The sequence below is a fragment of the Microcaecilia unicolor genome, chromosome 13 (genome assembly GCF_901765095.1).
Source record: "Microcaecilia unicolor chromosome 13, aMicUni1.1, whole genome shotgun sequence".
NCBI lineage: Eukaryota > Metazoa > Chordata > Amphibia > Gymnophiona > Siphonopidae > Microcaecilia > Microcaecilia unicolor.
The window spans coordinates 58,740,729-58,756,725 of NC_044043.1; the positions used below are offsets into that span (position 1 = coordinate 58,740,729).

General features: G+C 43.8%; 1 protein-coding gene across 3 annotated transcripts in view; it reads left to right on the top strand.

The window, feature by feature from the left end:
• The window catches only part of PHF12 (PHD finger protein 12), a 149,416-nt gene extending 133,993 nt beyond the window's left edge, over window positions 1-15,423 (top strand). For 2 of the 3 annotated variants that reach the window (XM_030222214.1, XM_030222215.1), the window contains 4 exons: window positions 12,683-12,784; window positions 13,395-13,477; window positions 13,869-14,007; window positions 14,214-14,941. In XM_030222214.1, the coding sequence (XP_030078074.1) occupies window positions 12,683-12,784; window positions 13,395-13,477; window positions 13,869-14,007; window positions 14,214-14,560 (671 nt within the window). In that variant the 3' untranslated portion in view covers window positions 14,561-14,941. Of the gene's footprint in view, window positions 1-12,682; window positions 12,785-13,394; window positions 13,478-13,868; window positions 14,008-14,213 lie in introns of all 3 variants that reach the window. The other variant, XM_030222213.1, reaches the window with a different exon arrangement.
• Window positions 15,424-15,997: the final 574 nt, after the last annotated feature.

Here is a 15,997-nt window from a genome sequence, read left to right on the forward strand (position 1 = left end):
CCAAAACTCTTTCTACCTGCAATAAAGAGAGCAAATGAAAAGGAGCAAAGAATGCCTCCTCCAACTCTAATCTCTAGTATAATAAAAAGCACCTCCAACGTTCTGAAGCTGACTCCGTGGCTTCACTGAAGTGAAGGGTTCGTAAGGTTCGTCAGATTCGTGAATCTGTAACCATCTCTCTTGGCCCCGCCCTCGCACCTCTGATAGGTCCGCTGCCCTCAACGTCATCACATTTTGAAATCCACAAAGTCATCACGTTTTGACGTCGAGGGCGGCGGACCTATCAGAGGCATGAGGGCGGGGCCAAGAGAGATGGTTACAGACTCACGAATCAGACAAACCTTACCAACCCTTCACTTCAATGAAGCCACGGAGTCAGCTTCACAACGTTGCAGGTGCGTTTTGTTACACTACACTGCCGCCTGATTTTTCAATTAAACATTGCAGGGTGGCTGGAGGGGGGGGAAGAGGGGGGCAACTAGTCTGGAACTGGGAGGGAGGGAGAGAGGAGGGGCAACGACCCTGGAACTGGGTGGGAAGGAGGGCAGACCCTGGAACTTGGAGGGAGGGCCGGACCCTGAAACTGGGAGGGAGGGGGAGAGGGGGGCAACGGAACTGGGTGGGTGGGAGGGGGGGCGGACCCTGGAACTTGGAGGGGGGGCGGGCGGACCCTGGAACTGGGAGGGAGGGGGCCCCTGGCGCACACTCTCACACTCACAGCTCCCTAATTTTTCACTTAAACATCGCAGGGTGGCTGGGGGGGGGGGCAACTACCCTGGAACTGGGAGGGAGAGAGGGGGTGCAACGACCCTGGAACTTGGAGGGGGGCCAGGCGGATCCTGAAACTGGGAGGGAGGGGGCCCCTGGCACACACTCTCATTCTCACACAGTCTCTCTCTGTCACACACACTCACACATTCACTCTCTATCACACACACTCTCGCACACACTCTGTAAAACACACACACTCCGAGGAAAACCTTGCTAGCGTCCGTTTCATTTGTGTCAGAAATGGGCCTTTTTTCCTAGTGGTGTATAATAATTAGAATCAAACAGCCAATCTCTAACATGTCTTAATAAACAGGCCACATTATATAACTTCAAATTAGGTAAACCTAAACCCCCCCTGTGGCCAACCACCCCACAACAACTGGTATTTCATTTTTGCCTTCTTTTTGGCCCAACAAAACCGCATCACCATCTGATAAAAGCTTCCCAAATCCTTTTTCAACAAATACAGAGGAAGAGTTTGCATAACATATAGCCATCGAGGGAGAATCACCATATGAACAAGGCCCAAGCATCCTATCAAAGGTAACTGCAGCGCACTCCAATTCTCCAACTGTTCTTAGTCTGTGATGACAGTCGACTGGTGTTAAGTTTATAGAGATCAGTCAACTTTGGCATCAGTAGAATTCCCAAATACCAAAAGAAACCATTTGCCCAGCGCAACGGGAAACTTCCAGGCCAAGTCGAGCAGATACCCGGGTCAGTAGCCAAAGCCTCAGACTTTTCCAAATTTAAACTAAAGCCAGAATAGTCTCCAAACTCCTTAAAGACGACTAACAAGGCTAACAGTGAATCTACCGGTTTGGTAAGCAAGACCAAAAGGTCATCAGCAAAGGCTGCTAATTTAAATTTGACTTTTCCCAAAGTCACCCCATGAATGGCTGGATTAGAATAAATTTCTTACCAATGGGTCCAAATACAACGCAAAGAGTAATAGTGACAAAGGGCATCCCTGTCGAGTGCCCCTCCCGATGTCAAAATCTTCCGAGCAATGATCATTCACCATAATTCTCGCTCTCGGTGAGGTATACAACGTCTTAACCGCCCCCAAGAACCAGCCATCAAATCCGTACGCCTCCAATACAGTAAACAAGAAATCCCAACCGACACGGTTGAAGGCCTTCTCCGCATCAAAGCTAACCATCAGAGATGGCTCTACCTCCATCCCAATCCTCTCTAATGATATCAAAATCCTTCTAAGATTCTTCGATGTGAAACGACCCTTAACAAAACCTACTTGTGCCTCGTGTATAATCCTCAGCAACACACGACTCATTCTGTTGGCCAGTATCTTTGCAAAAAACTTCACCTTACAGTTCAATAACGAGATGGACGATATGACACTGGTAAAGTGACATCTCGTTTTACTTTGGGACTCAATGTAATTTGAGCTACGTTCAACTGGTTAGGAAGCAACCCTTTCTCCACCCAATCATTAAATGCCTGCACCAGTGGCGGAACAATAGTGTCGCCCATCATTTTATAAAACTCCACCCAGAGCCCATCCGGTCCAGGTGCCTTCCCCGACTGACTACTACCAATTGCCCATCATACTTCATCAGGATTTATAGGAGCATTTAAAATTTTTCTCTCAATGTCAGTCAATTTTGGGAAATCCACCCCATCTATCTAAATAGAGATTACCCGAAAGGCCCGACCTCCCTCCCCCATCATACAGCTACTGATAAAAATCCTTAAAAATGTCTCTAATTTCAGAGTGACATAATTTACCAGAGCGATCTCTCAAGGACACCACAAGACGAGAGGCCTGCTTCCGAGCAATCAGACAAGCCATCATCTTCCTCCCTTATTCCCAAGTTTGTACAGTTGAAATCTATAGTAAGAGTTTGATTCACCTCTCGTTCGTGAATTAGTGAATTAAGGGTCACCTGGGCCGACAAGACCGAATGTTCATTAAAAAGTCTATACTCAGCCCAAGTAGCCATCAAACGCTCCCGAAATCCGACATCTCTGATCAGATAACTCGGAAAGGACCATGAACGTTCGCTCCCAAGCCGATCGGGTGCCAGGTCACCCAGTTTGCATGATCAGAAATTGCATATGGTCCTATCCGAGCCTCTTTTATACCCCCTAAAAGGGATCAAGACATCAACAGGTAATCTATCCTCGACTATTATGAGCCCTCGACAAATGAGTGTAGTCTCTGTCTTGAGGATGCAGAACCCGCCATACATCTAAAAGTTCCAATAACGAGCAAAAATTTGGAAGGCTCTTGGTGACCAAAAGCCTGTTGTGGGAGTAACGTGAGGTCTATCAAGATGAGGGTTCCATTCCATATTAAAATCCCCTCCCAAAATCAGTGGAGTTGAGTCTTCTTTTGTAAGGTGACCTAATAGTTTTTTATAAAAATTGGCATCAAAGTGGTTAGGAGCATAGATACTGCCTAGCAGTACCTTTTGCTTAGCCACCAGAGCCTTACAAAAAATATAACGTCCCTCTGGGTCTTTGACAACATTACCTAACTCAGTCGTCAAGCCTTTTCTAATTAGAATAGCCACTCCCCCTTTTTCCCTTAGCAGGAGAGGCTACGCACTCCCCCACCCACCATTTTACCAACTTATGCTCCATATCCGACAAATGGGTTTCTTGTAAAAAAAAAAACACATCCACATGAATCCTTTGCAGATATTTCAGTATTTTAGAACGTTTTATAGGCAAGTTGATACCTCCAACATTCCATGTGACTATTTTAACCATCTCACGGAACATGGTGACATCTTACCTGCCACAAAAAAACCTTTATCCACTTGAAGAGGCCACCCCAGCCTATGGCCTCCCCATCTATCCCCTTGTATTGTGTGTATAAACCCCCCAATACAATTTGGATTGAATCATTCACCCATTCCCAAATACTACCAGTAACTTCCCTTTGAGCCTTACTCCCTAGTGAACTCCCTATCCCTCCCCCCTGCCCCTCACCCAACTCCCTCCCTTCACCCTCCTCGTTCCCCCTACTCACTGTTCCTATGGAACAAGTCACGTGTAACACCCCCCTCACAAACTCCCGCCAAATATTATATACTTCCAAGTGTTAACCCCTACTAATAACCAAGGACCTTTATAACCATCTTCCCCTCTAAGGTCACATCTTCAATTAACCCATTTATTCCCCGTATGTAATCCCGCATTTACAAGCAGATTCATATAGACATTCCTTAAACTAGACAGAATCTGTGAACTAGAACAGTTTCAACCCTCAAGTCGCATTTAAGAGCAGTTAAATCTATACGTGTTGAACATCAGACTTCCCTCCAAGTTACCCCAACTATGATTGAACACACTCCTTCCCCCAAACCATAAGGTGCACTTATCACTAATATCAGAAACCTTATTACCATCCTTTAATTAAAATAGCTGCATAGCAGGCACTAACCCATACAGATCCGCACCATCTCCATCACACCATTACGATAATTCCCATACTAAGTCCTTCATGCATTCTATTCATTAAAGACTACAGGGAAACCTTTATTAACTTTCAACAAGTCCTGTAGCACATTTGTTGTGATCCGTCAGCAGGCACTGCTGCAGTTCCTCATAGATAATCCACCAGAGGCTGTTCATCAAATTTTCCTCATTCCAGCATAGACTGGACTCAAAACTCTCCACTGTATGCCACAAAGAACAGCCACCTTTTAGTATTAATTTCCAATAGATATAGAACAGCTCTCTTCCCTATGCTGGCGAATTAACTCAAGATCTCCTTCTTTCAACGGGAGAGCACCACAGCAAAACAAACCACAAACCAAAAGTGCTGCAGCAGGGCACTGTGGTTCCGCCTACAGATGCAGCCATCATACCTCTGAGTCCCGATCAGAACAGTTACATTCCAGTTGAGTATGTTGAGTCATTGTCCTGTAGAATCACAACCATCAAAAACCTTCTGGGAACTGAACCCCAATTCCAAAAGAACGTTGTCCATCCCTGCATTCATAGAGCATTCCAAATCATCCGCCCCTGCCATGCAATTGAGACATAATCCCAACAACCAAGAATTGTAATCCAAAGAGAAAAAGTTCTTATAAATTAAAGGCTTCCGTAAAAATGAAACCCCGCTCCAAAGCACTCAGTTCATTCATCACCACTCCTTAAAATTTGTTTCACATATTGCTAGGCTTCTTGTACTGAGTTATATGTTTTAGTGGAAGACTGGTATGTGATTCGCAATTTAGCTGGATATAACAGAGCAAATTTTATCGTATGTTGCACCAGTTGTGAACAAACTGGCGAAAAGCTCCGTCTCTGCGCTGCTACTGCAGCTGAGTAATCTTGAAAACAGAGGATTTTATGATTATTATAGCTCAGTCCCGCACCTCCTCTCAAAGCTTGTAGAATTGCCGTTTTGTGAACAAAGTTAAGCAGATGGCAGATCACAACCCTTGGCCTAGTGGCACCTGGTCTCTGGAGACCCACATGATGTGCCAGCTCAATTAATAAAGGACCCATCTCTGTATTCAGCTTCAGCTTTTTCACAAGCCATGATTCTAAGAAGGTACGGATTTCTCTGTCTCCTAGTTCCTCCGGAATCCCAACAAAGCGCAAATTGTTACGCCTAGATGTATTTTCGAGATCTTCAGTTTTCTCTGCCTGAGCTTCTACCAGTTTTTTTTTAATTAGTATAATTCTCCTCCACAACGACCACGCGATCTTCCAAGGCCCCAGTACGTTGCTGATATGCCACCAGGTCCTGACTCAGTTGCGCCATATTTTGCTGTAGCCCCTCCAACTTAGTGTCCAGGCAGTTTAGCTTTTTATCCAATATCGCCTCCATAGCGCTTGTCACCTCGCCTACTATTTCCACCGCTCACGTGGACCCGACCACCGAAATCGTCGGGCTTGCCGGAGCCACCATTTTGTCATCCAGCACTCTGCTTTTCTCTTTCTCCTTCCTCATCGTTTTGGCCGCCATCCCTGTCAGTGATATCAAATTCCGGTCCAGGACAGCGTATCTAACGCTTACAGGTGGAATCCGCTCAAATTCACCGCTCTTCTCGGGCAATTAGCAACGGGAATTGCAAGGAGGTACACAGAGCGGAGCTAACAGCAACCGCTCCCGTACATAGTTTCACGTGACTCCTAATTTAATTTTTAAATGGTTGAGTGTCACTGTTTTGTTCTCTAGTTTGAGAGTGCACAGTTGTAAATTTGTTTTGTTTTGAATGTACTGACTGGCTGCGGGCTGGACAGGATTCTTACAGGGAAGTTGAAAGCCAGTGGTTCTCAGCCTCCATCTGCTTATGGAGTATGTAATCCACACAATTGGACTGGTTTAGGGTGACATAAAGGAAAGAAAAATAGGTAAGAAAATGTCTCTTCAGAATGAACTCCCTGGCCTCCATTTTGCTGCCACTCAATTTTAACTGACTACCCTTGTCCTCAAAGATGCCAACGTGTACCCATCTATTTTCAGCACTTGAAGTTCTGTACATTACATTTCTAGTGAAATATTACTAGTATCAAGTACTTCCCTTTTGTCTATTCTCAGTACCCAGGTGCAGTGCACCTCCACAATAAACAAATCACCTTCCCTTGCCTAGACAACATGCTGATTAACATCTTTACCTTGGAATGCTTTGCAGTCCCACTAGAGTCAGCTACACACTTATATAGCTCAGTTTTCTCATAAAACGAGAAGTCAAAGCGGACACCAGTGCAGACTATAATTTTCATAGAGGACCATCTCAAGACCCAGCAAGAGAGGGCATTTCTTCTAGAGGACAGGATGTGCATGAACAGAACACTGGTGCATCAGCTCATCACGTCCCAAACTGTATACATTCATTTTCAAAATGTTAGCATGGATCATCTACAGTCCACCTCCAGCCCTGTGCATGACTTCAGATGAGTCCTCTTCAGTGGTATCTCAAGTTTTTTAGTGGAGTCAGTACCACCAATACTTGAGCACATGAACAGTGTCTTGAGTATTTGGTCACCCAAAACCTATTTGACTGATAAGATTGCAGTGTCAAATTTTGTTCTAGAAGGCCCACAGAATTGTGCATGATGCAATCACCCAGTGGCGTACTGAGGGCAGAGCGATGGCCCCAGGTGCAGATCATAAGGGAGTGCTGACATGAGTATCTCCCCTTCCCCTCCCCCCCCCCCCCCCCCCCTACTGGAGAAAGCTTCTGGGGCAAGCCAAAGGCAGTGCTTAATCACTGACGCTGCTGGTGGGCCTGGAAGCTTGGAAACCTGCGGGGCGGGGGTGGAGAGAGAAAGGGAAAGGAGGTGGAGGAGGACGATGCATTGCCAGACCAAAGGGGAAAGGGGGTGGAGAGAAAGTGATGCCAGACCACAAAGGAAGGGGAAAGTGATGCCAGACCACAGGGGAAGGGAAAGGGGATGGAGAGAGGAGGGAGAGCAATACGGACCAAAGGGGAACGAGGAAGCGAGAGCAATGCTGAAGGGGGGAGGTGGAAGCTGGACCCCACCAGAGGGGAGAGGAGAGAGAAGGTGAGACGCATGAGGGAGGGAAGAGTAGGAAAAAGCTGGATCTGAGGAGGGGGATGAATGAGATGCAGTACTATGGGGCAGGGGAGAGAAGAGGGGAGAGATGCTCCCCCTTCTTACTATCTCCTGCACTCCCACCCCAGGGCCAGCAACGTGGCAACAGAGGAGGGAGGGATGGAGAGACAGAGGGCAGATGCTGTACATGGGGGGGGGGGGAATAGGGACACGGACACAGAGGGGAGGTTTGGATAGGAGAGATAGGGAGCCAAAGGGGCATGATGGTGGACATGGAGAGAAAAAAGTCATAGGAGATACTGGAAAGCAGAAGATGGATGGGGAACAGAGGCGAGATAAAGATGGAGAGGGGGGAGATGCTGGAATGCCTCATGTAAAAAGAAGGGGGCACAGGCTGGATGGAAGGGGGCAGACAGACACCATATGGAAAGGGGAGAGCAGACAGTGGATGGAAGGGGCAGAGAGAGGGGCAGACGCTGAATGGAAGACAGAGGGGCAGACGCTGGATGGAAGGCAGACAGAGGGAGGGGCAGACGCTGGATGGAAGGCAGAGAGTGAAGAGAAGGTGAGGAAAGCAGAAACCAGAGACGACAAAGGTAGAAAAAAATATATATATTTTTTGTTTTAGAATAAAGTAGTATTGTAGCTGTGGTAATAGAAAATTAAAATAAGGTGATCTTTTTATTGGACTAATTTTAATACATTTTTTACTAACTTTGAGACTAAAACCCCCATTCTTGGGTCAGGACAGGATACCGTAACAGCAGTACTGACCCAAGGAAGGAGGTTTTGGCCTCAGAAACCTAATTGAAAAATGTATTAGTCCAATAAAATGGTATCTTCCATTTTTGTATTTGTTTGTTAATTTGTAAAGTGTATTTGACAGTTGGTTTTATCTTTTTTCATTTTTTTTTTTTTTTTTCAAATTTACATCTGTCTTTATATTTTGCACAGTACTAGGGGATATGCATTACTCTTTGGTGGTGCATTATATACAGAATCTGGCTTCTTGGGGGTTCAGTTTAATTTTTGTCTACATATTTCTATTTTAGTTTGTGGTTATTCTGTACTGGATGAGGATGTATCTGTGTCTTATGTTTGTGAAAAAGACATGGTTTTCTGTTGGCAGGATCATCTTTACTAATCTGGGTTTAGTTTTACAATGGATGTATAGATGTTCTGGTGCTCACTGCAGTGTTTAATATGCTGCCTTTTCCTAGGTACATCTATGTTATGTGACTTGTGGATTATTACTAAAAATAAGTTTTAAATATAGAGGAGGTGGTGTAAAAAAATGATCAGCCTCAGGTGTCAAATACACCAGGTACACCACTGCGATCACCATAATATGAAAGCAGGGTCTGATTTATGCTCCTATCCCCCCCCCCCCCCCCCCCCCCAATCCAGAGTCATTCAGAAATTGTTCAGGACAAAGCAGCCATAATCCTAATTGTGTATTGGCCAAGGCAAGTCTGGTTTTTGTGGTTTCTTTCACTAGTGATGGATCACCCACTTTCTCTAGAAATGCAGCCCTTGCTACCCACAGTAAGGAGGTCTGCCTTTAAATCCAAATCTCAATCATTTTCACACACGACATGGATATTGAAGGGCGAATAATCACATAACCATTGGTTATATCAAAGTCCAAGTACTGTTAGCCTCCTTGAAGTCCTCAAAATCCTCCTCTAGAAACTTTTCCAAATCAAATGGTCTTGTTACTTATCATGTTGCTTTTTGATGCACAATTCCAACCATACTAGACTTCTCTTGCTTCCCTGGGCTGGCAACAAATTCTGTCCATCTACATTTATCTGCTATTACATCTTTTCCTCCGTCCACTAGTTTCCCATTTCATGAGACACCTCATGAACAGAAAGCCAACTGTAAGGTTCCATAATAAGTACAGGACTCAAAATGTCATCCTGGGATAACTCGTACAGCTTCCTTTCAAGCCCTTGGGGTAAGCATCCCTAAAGTATTTGTCTTGGAATATAGTTTGTACAGTCCATTACCTCCCCTAAAAGTCAGTGAGCTTCAGGGTGTCCTAACTACTCTCCTCCATGTTTTTTTGTTTTTTTAAATCTAGTCGTCATGAATACTCAACCCAAAGTAGTTTCGGATTTTCATCTGAATCAATCAGTAGTCCTTCAGTCTTTTTCCCCATACCTCATTTCAACCAGGCTGAGAAAGTACTCCACACTCTGGACTTCAAACATACCTTATCCTAAGTCATTAAAAAGATTAGATGCTCGGTCCAAATGTCCCTGGTCAGTGGGTGACCAAAAATGTGCCCTCTTGATCTGATATTGGACTGCATACATTTCTACTATGCTACAGCTAGCTGTGCACCAGCTCCAAGTAAAGACAACATTTTGGTTAATTTCTGTTCTGCCTCTCTACATCTACCAAGCAGCAGCTTGGTTTTCCCTCCACACCATCACAAAGCATTATTTGGACTGTTTCCCTTCTTGATGGCATTTTGAACAGTCTTTTCAAAAACCTTTTATGCTTCATAATTATTGTACTGTGGTTTCCTTGTGAGTTCTTTTGAGCAGGAAGTGTTAATGTTCACAAAAATGTAAGTGGCAAAACACAACCCTCTGGGAGTTGCAATCTTCTATGCCTGCATCTCCCTGCAGTCACTGAAGAAAGCAAAGTGCTTACATGGAACAGGGGTTCTCTGTAGACAGGGAAATGCAATCACACCAACCTACCCTCCATTTCTTCTCATGGCATCCACTAGCTACCTCACTGACTAGCAGAGGGGACGGGCAGTTATTGATACAGGAACCCCCCACACTGAGGAAGATCTTAAAAGCTTTCCTGAGCTAGAGGAGAGCACTTCTTGATCAACATTTGACATCACCATCTTGTGTGGCTGCATTCTCCTGCGATCTGTGGAAAACCTCCATTACAGGTAAGCAGCTTTGCTTTCCAGTAAGTTCTCAGTCTGTACAAAGAGCATTTGGAGGTCATACAGGCTAATACTGAAAAAAAACTGCCCTCTTTGTATCTGTTCTTGTGTACTCTATCAGGATTACAGTTTAAGAAGCCTAAGAGGGGGCAAGATGGCGGCTCTATAGTCTGCAGCAGACTCACCTCTCTCTGAGTGGCATCGTATATTGCCTAACCTTTTCTGAGATCATAATATAGGGATTCAACCCAGTCCTTGGGGCACGCCCGGTCAGGCTGGTTTTTCAGGATATCCCCATTAAATTCAACGGGGACATCCTGAAAAGGAAAGGTAAAACATGCACCTTACCCCCTAGTGCTATCTACTTCTGACCCAGCTGAACTGATGGATTGCTTCATGACCATCGGCACTGATCAAGGATCTGGGCCTGGAGCTACACTGAAGGGGGATCTGGGGAAAGGAGAGCTGCCTCCCCCTCTTTTGGTTGATACTTTAAGCCTGGAGGAGCGAGTGGTGCTGGTGGGATACAGCTCTTCACCTTGGACTATGGGCAGGTCTGTCGCAACCTGATGTAGTATGTGGAAGCCCCATAGCAGGGCTGGTCCACCTGTGTAGCAGATGTAACCTTAACCACCAGATCTGGCCTAACAGAGAAGCCATTGGAAGTTCTCTTCCTCTTGGATATGTGCCAAAGAAAATGCTGGGATAGCTTGAACACTTGATTTTTGTGGTAAAGCCAACTTTAGTAACTTCAGATTCCTTCTCGGACGCTTTTATAAAGTTTGAGTTTTCTGTTTCTCAAAAGTTTGCTTCTTTCTTTGTTAATGGAGCATTCTGTTCAAATTCAACAATTTGGAATTGTGGGTAACCTGTAGAAAATTAAGTGGGTTCAACTTGAGGAATGCTCAGAAACTTTCTGATCAACATTCTAATTTTGAGAAAGATAATGTGGTGATTCATAGGAAACTGGAGAACTTAGAAAATATATGCTTAGATTTATCAACTTTCCAAAGTTATCCTCAGTAGCTCCAGTTTTGACTTACAGGTTTCTTGGAAGTTCTGAAAATTCCGTAAAATTTTGTCTCCCTATTTCAAAAGCTTGTTGTTTACCACCGTTTGCTAAAGAGAGAACAACCATTGGTGCCTGCTTCCGATATTTCCTTTGATTCTTTGAATGTAACTGAACTTATAGAAGGTGAAGAAGACTGTGCCTTCTGCTACTTTGGTTGCAAAATTTATTTTACAGCCAGAGAGGAACTGGATGCTGTCACGGAATGCCTAACACCCACCTAGAGGGTCTGTCCCAGCACTGCTCAGGCCCACTACCACCTGTGCATGTGCTCTACTCTGGCATACCCTTCTTCCCACCTGCTGGGTTACGCTTGCCTTTGGGCAAGTCACCCGCAACTTAATTTCCCAGTGATTTCTAAGGACACTGGGGCCACACTTCCAGGGGTCCTACAGTTCCTAGAAAGCAGTCCAGGACAAAAAGAGCTAATAAATGAATTGATTTATCATCATAAATTAGAACGGTGAGCAGATGAATAAGGGTGTAGTTAGCCAACAATAATGGGTAAATTAAACAGGAATTAATATTAAACTAACTAAACACTTATTCACTACCTGAGTAGTACCTGGGGAGTTCAGGAAAATTAACTGCTCAGTCTTTGAACAGGGTCTCAGTATAGAGGACTGTACCTTCCATAGTCCCACTGGACTAAAAATTTCCAGCAGATTCAATCAGAGCCCAAAGCATAAAAACTGAGGGGCTTCTGACCAACAGCAGTGCAGATTACTTCTCTTCAGTTCAGACAGGAAGAAGAAACTGTCACTTCTGTAACACTTTCACACAAAGGACGGACACCATCTGCTGGCCAAATAAGGGAAATGCACATAATAAAATATAGCTATACAATTTACAAGCTGGAAAATTCGTTTCATCATAGATGCTAAAGTTGTGGGTTTTTGGTTTTCAGAATTGTGATGCACCTTTTTTGAACGGTAATATTTGGGTGTATCCTAACGTCTCACAGCCTAGACAAAAAAAAATCAACAATTTTTACTTCTGAGAGCTTGTGTAATAAAAATTGCTGGTTTGTTTTGGTTAAATTTTCCTTGTAAATGTGTAATTAAATATCATTATGATAAGTGTATTTTTTAATGAACATCATATCTGGCTGCTTTTTTGGGCTCTTTGCAACCATGGCCTTAGGATTAGCAAGTACATTTACTCCATAGACATGGAATGCAATGCCAGTAGCCTTTTCTCTTATTTTTGTGTGGTATAGTTTCCTGAAATTTTGTCCTTGCTCCCCTTACTAGTGGACTGAATATATGAGAAGGGGTGTACATTTCTGTACTCTTCTTATTTCTGTTACAAGGATTATACTCTTGGAAATTGTTCATAATCTTAAAAAATAAGATTTTAAAGCCAGTACATATATTGGAAACTATATGATAATTTTCTTTTTTTATCCCTTGTTTCTCTTACAGTACAGAAAAAAGAAGTACAAGCCCGAGCTGTCTTCTACCCCCTCATGGTGGGAGCTGGTGCTCCAGTCAACATGTGTTACAGGACCCTCTACATTGGAACAGGTATGTATCTCACTCCTATGACATGTGCGTGTTGCCTTTCCACGCTATATTTGTTCACATTCAGTTTTCAGGTTCTTGGAAATGACAAATGTAAAGTATTTTTTATTCTGCGACTAGATACGTAAATTGAACATTGAGTGTGACCTACCTCATAAGGGCTGAGATTTAGCAAGCCAGTACCTAGTTATCCAGATACCTTTATGACAGCTAAAGGTATCTGGATACCTGGGTACTGTTCAGTTTTTAGTCTGATAGTGCCATTAGGCTAAATTTAAAGCTGCGCCCCTGAAATGCCCAGAGCACCAGCTTATCTTAACTTTTATTCACCCAATGAGTTGGTTATACAAAATTTATCCTCTTTGTGAGAATTTTTGAAAGGCCAAGATTTGTTTGGGTAACTCCTGAAGTTAGCCTAGATACATTTTTTTTAATATATATATATCAGTCTTAAAACATGTAATGGAACACAAGCTATATGATGGTATGCCGTGCCCCTTCCCCTCTCTCTTGGGGAGAAGAAATATCTCCTGACGAATCTGTAGAGTTGTTTTGTTCTTTCTGAGGCCTCTTCCTGACCTATCAGTATTCAGCTCAGTCTTCTTCCTTGCAGGAGCAGACATGGATGTGTGCCTTACGAACTATGGCCATTGTAACTATGTATCTGCAAAGCATGCCTGCATATTCTACGATGAGGTGAGTGCATGTGTTTCTGGGACTCTTTTGCTGCTTTAACTGTCAAACATTCTTTTAACACTTTTCTTTGATTTAGCCAAGAGTTGTCATACACCAGGTGCGACAGTGCAGGACAATTTTCTGTCATATTTTAATTAAAGCAGTCTGTTACTAAGCAGAGCTCTGTTGTATCCACTGAGGGCTGAGCTTATGTGTGTGTTGCTTTAGAGTCCAGGCACAGCTGTACTTTCATTGCAGTAACATAATGGCCAACATTGCGTTTTTGTATTTAGTTTGCCAGTTGTTCATTTAGTATTATGCCTTTTTAAGATTGTGTTTTGTTGTTTTCTGCCTTGGGCAGAGGTGGAGTATAAGAATTAAACCTATAAACTCTTATGCTGCTTGCCTTTAGAATACAAAGCATTATGAGCTGTTGAACTACAGTGAGCATGGGACGACTGTGGACAATGTTCTATACTCCTGCGACTTCTCAGAGAAGGCGAGTCCCAGCCCTCCCAGCAGTATTGTTGCCAAAGTGCAGAGTGTGATAAGTAAGTGAAGGGGCAAGACTGATGCTCATAAATTCTGTTGGCTTCATGGGAGCTCTGACCATTTTCTAGTGCTGGGCTGGCAGTGCTAAGCTCATATCTTGGCTGATGCCCATGGACCTGCCAGAGATCAGCAATAGGCTCTTAGATGTAACTGGCTCTCCATTCCTCTTAGACTCTTTGTTTCTACCATTTATTTTCTGTTGCAGAGCGCCGCAAGAACCGAAAACAGGACGAAGAACCACATGAAGAAGCAGCGACAGTGGTTATGATGAGTTCCCAGGCCCAGGGGCCACACCATAGACCATGCAGTTGCAAAGCTAGCAGCTCAAGCCTGATTGGTGGCAGTGGGGCAGGCTGGGAAGGCACAGCCCTGCTCCACCATGGTAGTTACATCAAGCTGGGCTGCCTTCAGTTCGTCTTCAGCATCAGTGAGTTTGCGACCAAACAGCCCAAAGGGGAGAGTGGTCTAGCACAGGACACAGAGCTGGAAGAGAAGCTGTTCATGAAGCCCCCATACCAGGTTCCTGTGCTGCGCTCTCACTCTGTCCCTTAGGGCCGCAGCACCTGTACAGAAGCTGCCCTCTCCCTCTTTTCTACTGTGGCCAGAAACTGGTCACTTCCTTTGCATGACATGAAGAACTTTTTACAATTTCTTTGCTCAAGTTTTAGGAGCATTTGCACATATATTTGTACCAGGCATTTCATTTTTTTTTAATGGAAAAGATAATGATTTCACTGCACAACCATGAAGATGTCCAGTGTGAGTGGATGGAGGGTGCAGGGGAACTAAGGGGATGATCATACAAACATAAGTTCAGCAATGGGGTATGATGCTTCCAGGAAGGAGCTGCCGTGGTTTTTAAAAAAATAAAAAACATTTAAAAAAAATCTAATCAGAGACTCCTATTTTGTGCCAGTGACAATAGTTTTATATAAAAAAAAAAAAAAACATTAAAAAAAAAAAAAAAAAAGGAAAAATAGTTTTCATACCGCAGATGCTCTGTTCTGGAAGATGGGGTGCGCTGCCTCCATGCCCCCTGCACCTCCTGATCCTTTGACTGGAATTGCACAACAGGTGGTTGTAAGCAGCTATCAGCTGCTGAGAATCCTTGTGCTCTCCATGTGGAAGCAGTGGAATCCATGTATAGATATGGCCCATGTGGCCTTTTCCACCGCTTCTTTCCTCTTTGTTTTTTTAAATGAATTTGTACAGTGCTACATGTGGTTCTGAATCGTCTGTTGTAACAAAGCGTTTTGTCGTAAACTTGTTTGTCCCTTTTATTTTTTATTATAATTATGATATTCCCACATCTTCCCAGGAAGTTAAGCTAGTTTCAGTGTAAATACTAATTGTATTGTTTTAGATTTTACAGAAAACTTTTTCCTGTATTCTGTATATAAAAAAAGACAAATGAATTCTGTTTGGTTTCTCTGCTTCTCTTTTTGGTTCTTAAAGTACTGATTTTCTTTTTATATTGAGGTGAGACAGTTGTTGCTCTACGTATTCTGCAGTTTGTCATGTAGCATCTGTGTGAATAGGACAGGGGAAGAATGAGTGGGCAGAGTAAAATTGGGGGGGGGGGGGGGGGGGGCCTTCAGTGCTGTATGGGCTGTGTTGTATGTACAATTAGGAACCTAATCTGCTTCTCTCTTGTCCTGAGAATGCTACGCCTGGGCTGTTATGTCCTGGACTCTGTTTTGCTTTCTAATTAGCACTTTAGGAGTGGGGATTGTGAAACTTAGTTTCAAACTAGATGTACTGCATGCGTGGAAATGTCTATACGCATATGTGTATAGCACTTCACAGGTAGCTGATGCCCCTTTCTGAGTTTCCAGCTTAATCTTAGGCACAGGAATGCTTAGGACCACGTAAAGGAATTTGACATACAAGGGGAGATATGATAGAAGTGTATAAAATAATGAGTGGAATGGATCGGGTGGATGTGAAGCGACTGTTCACGCTATCCAAAAATACTAGGACTAGAGGGCA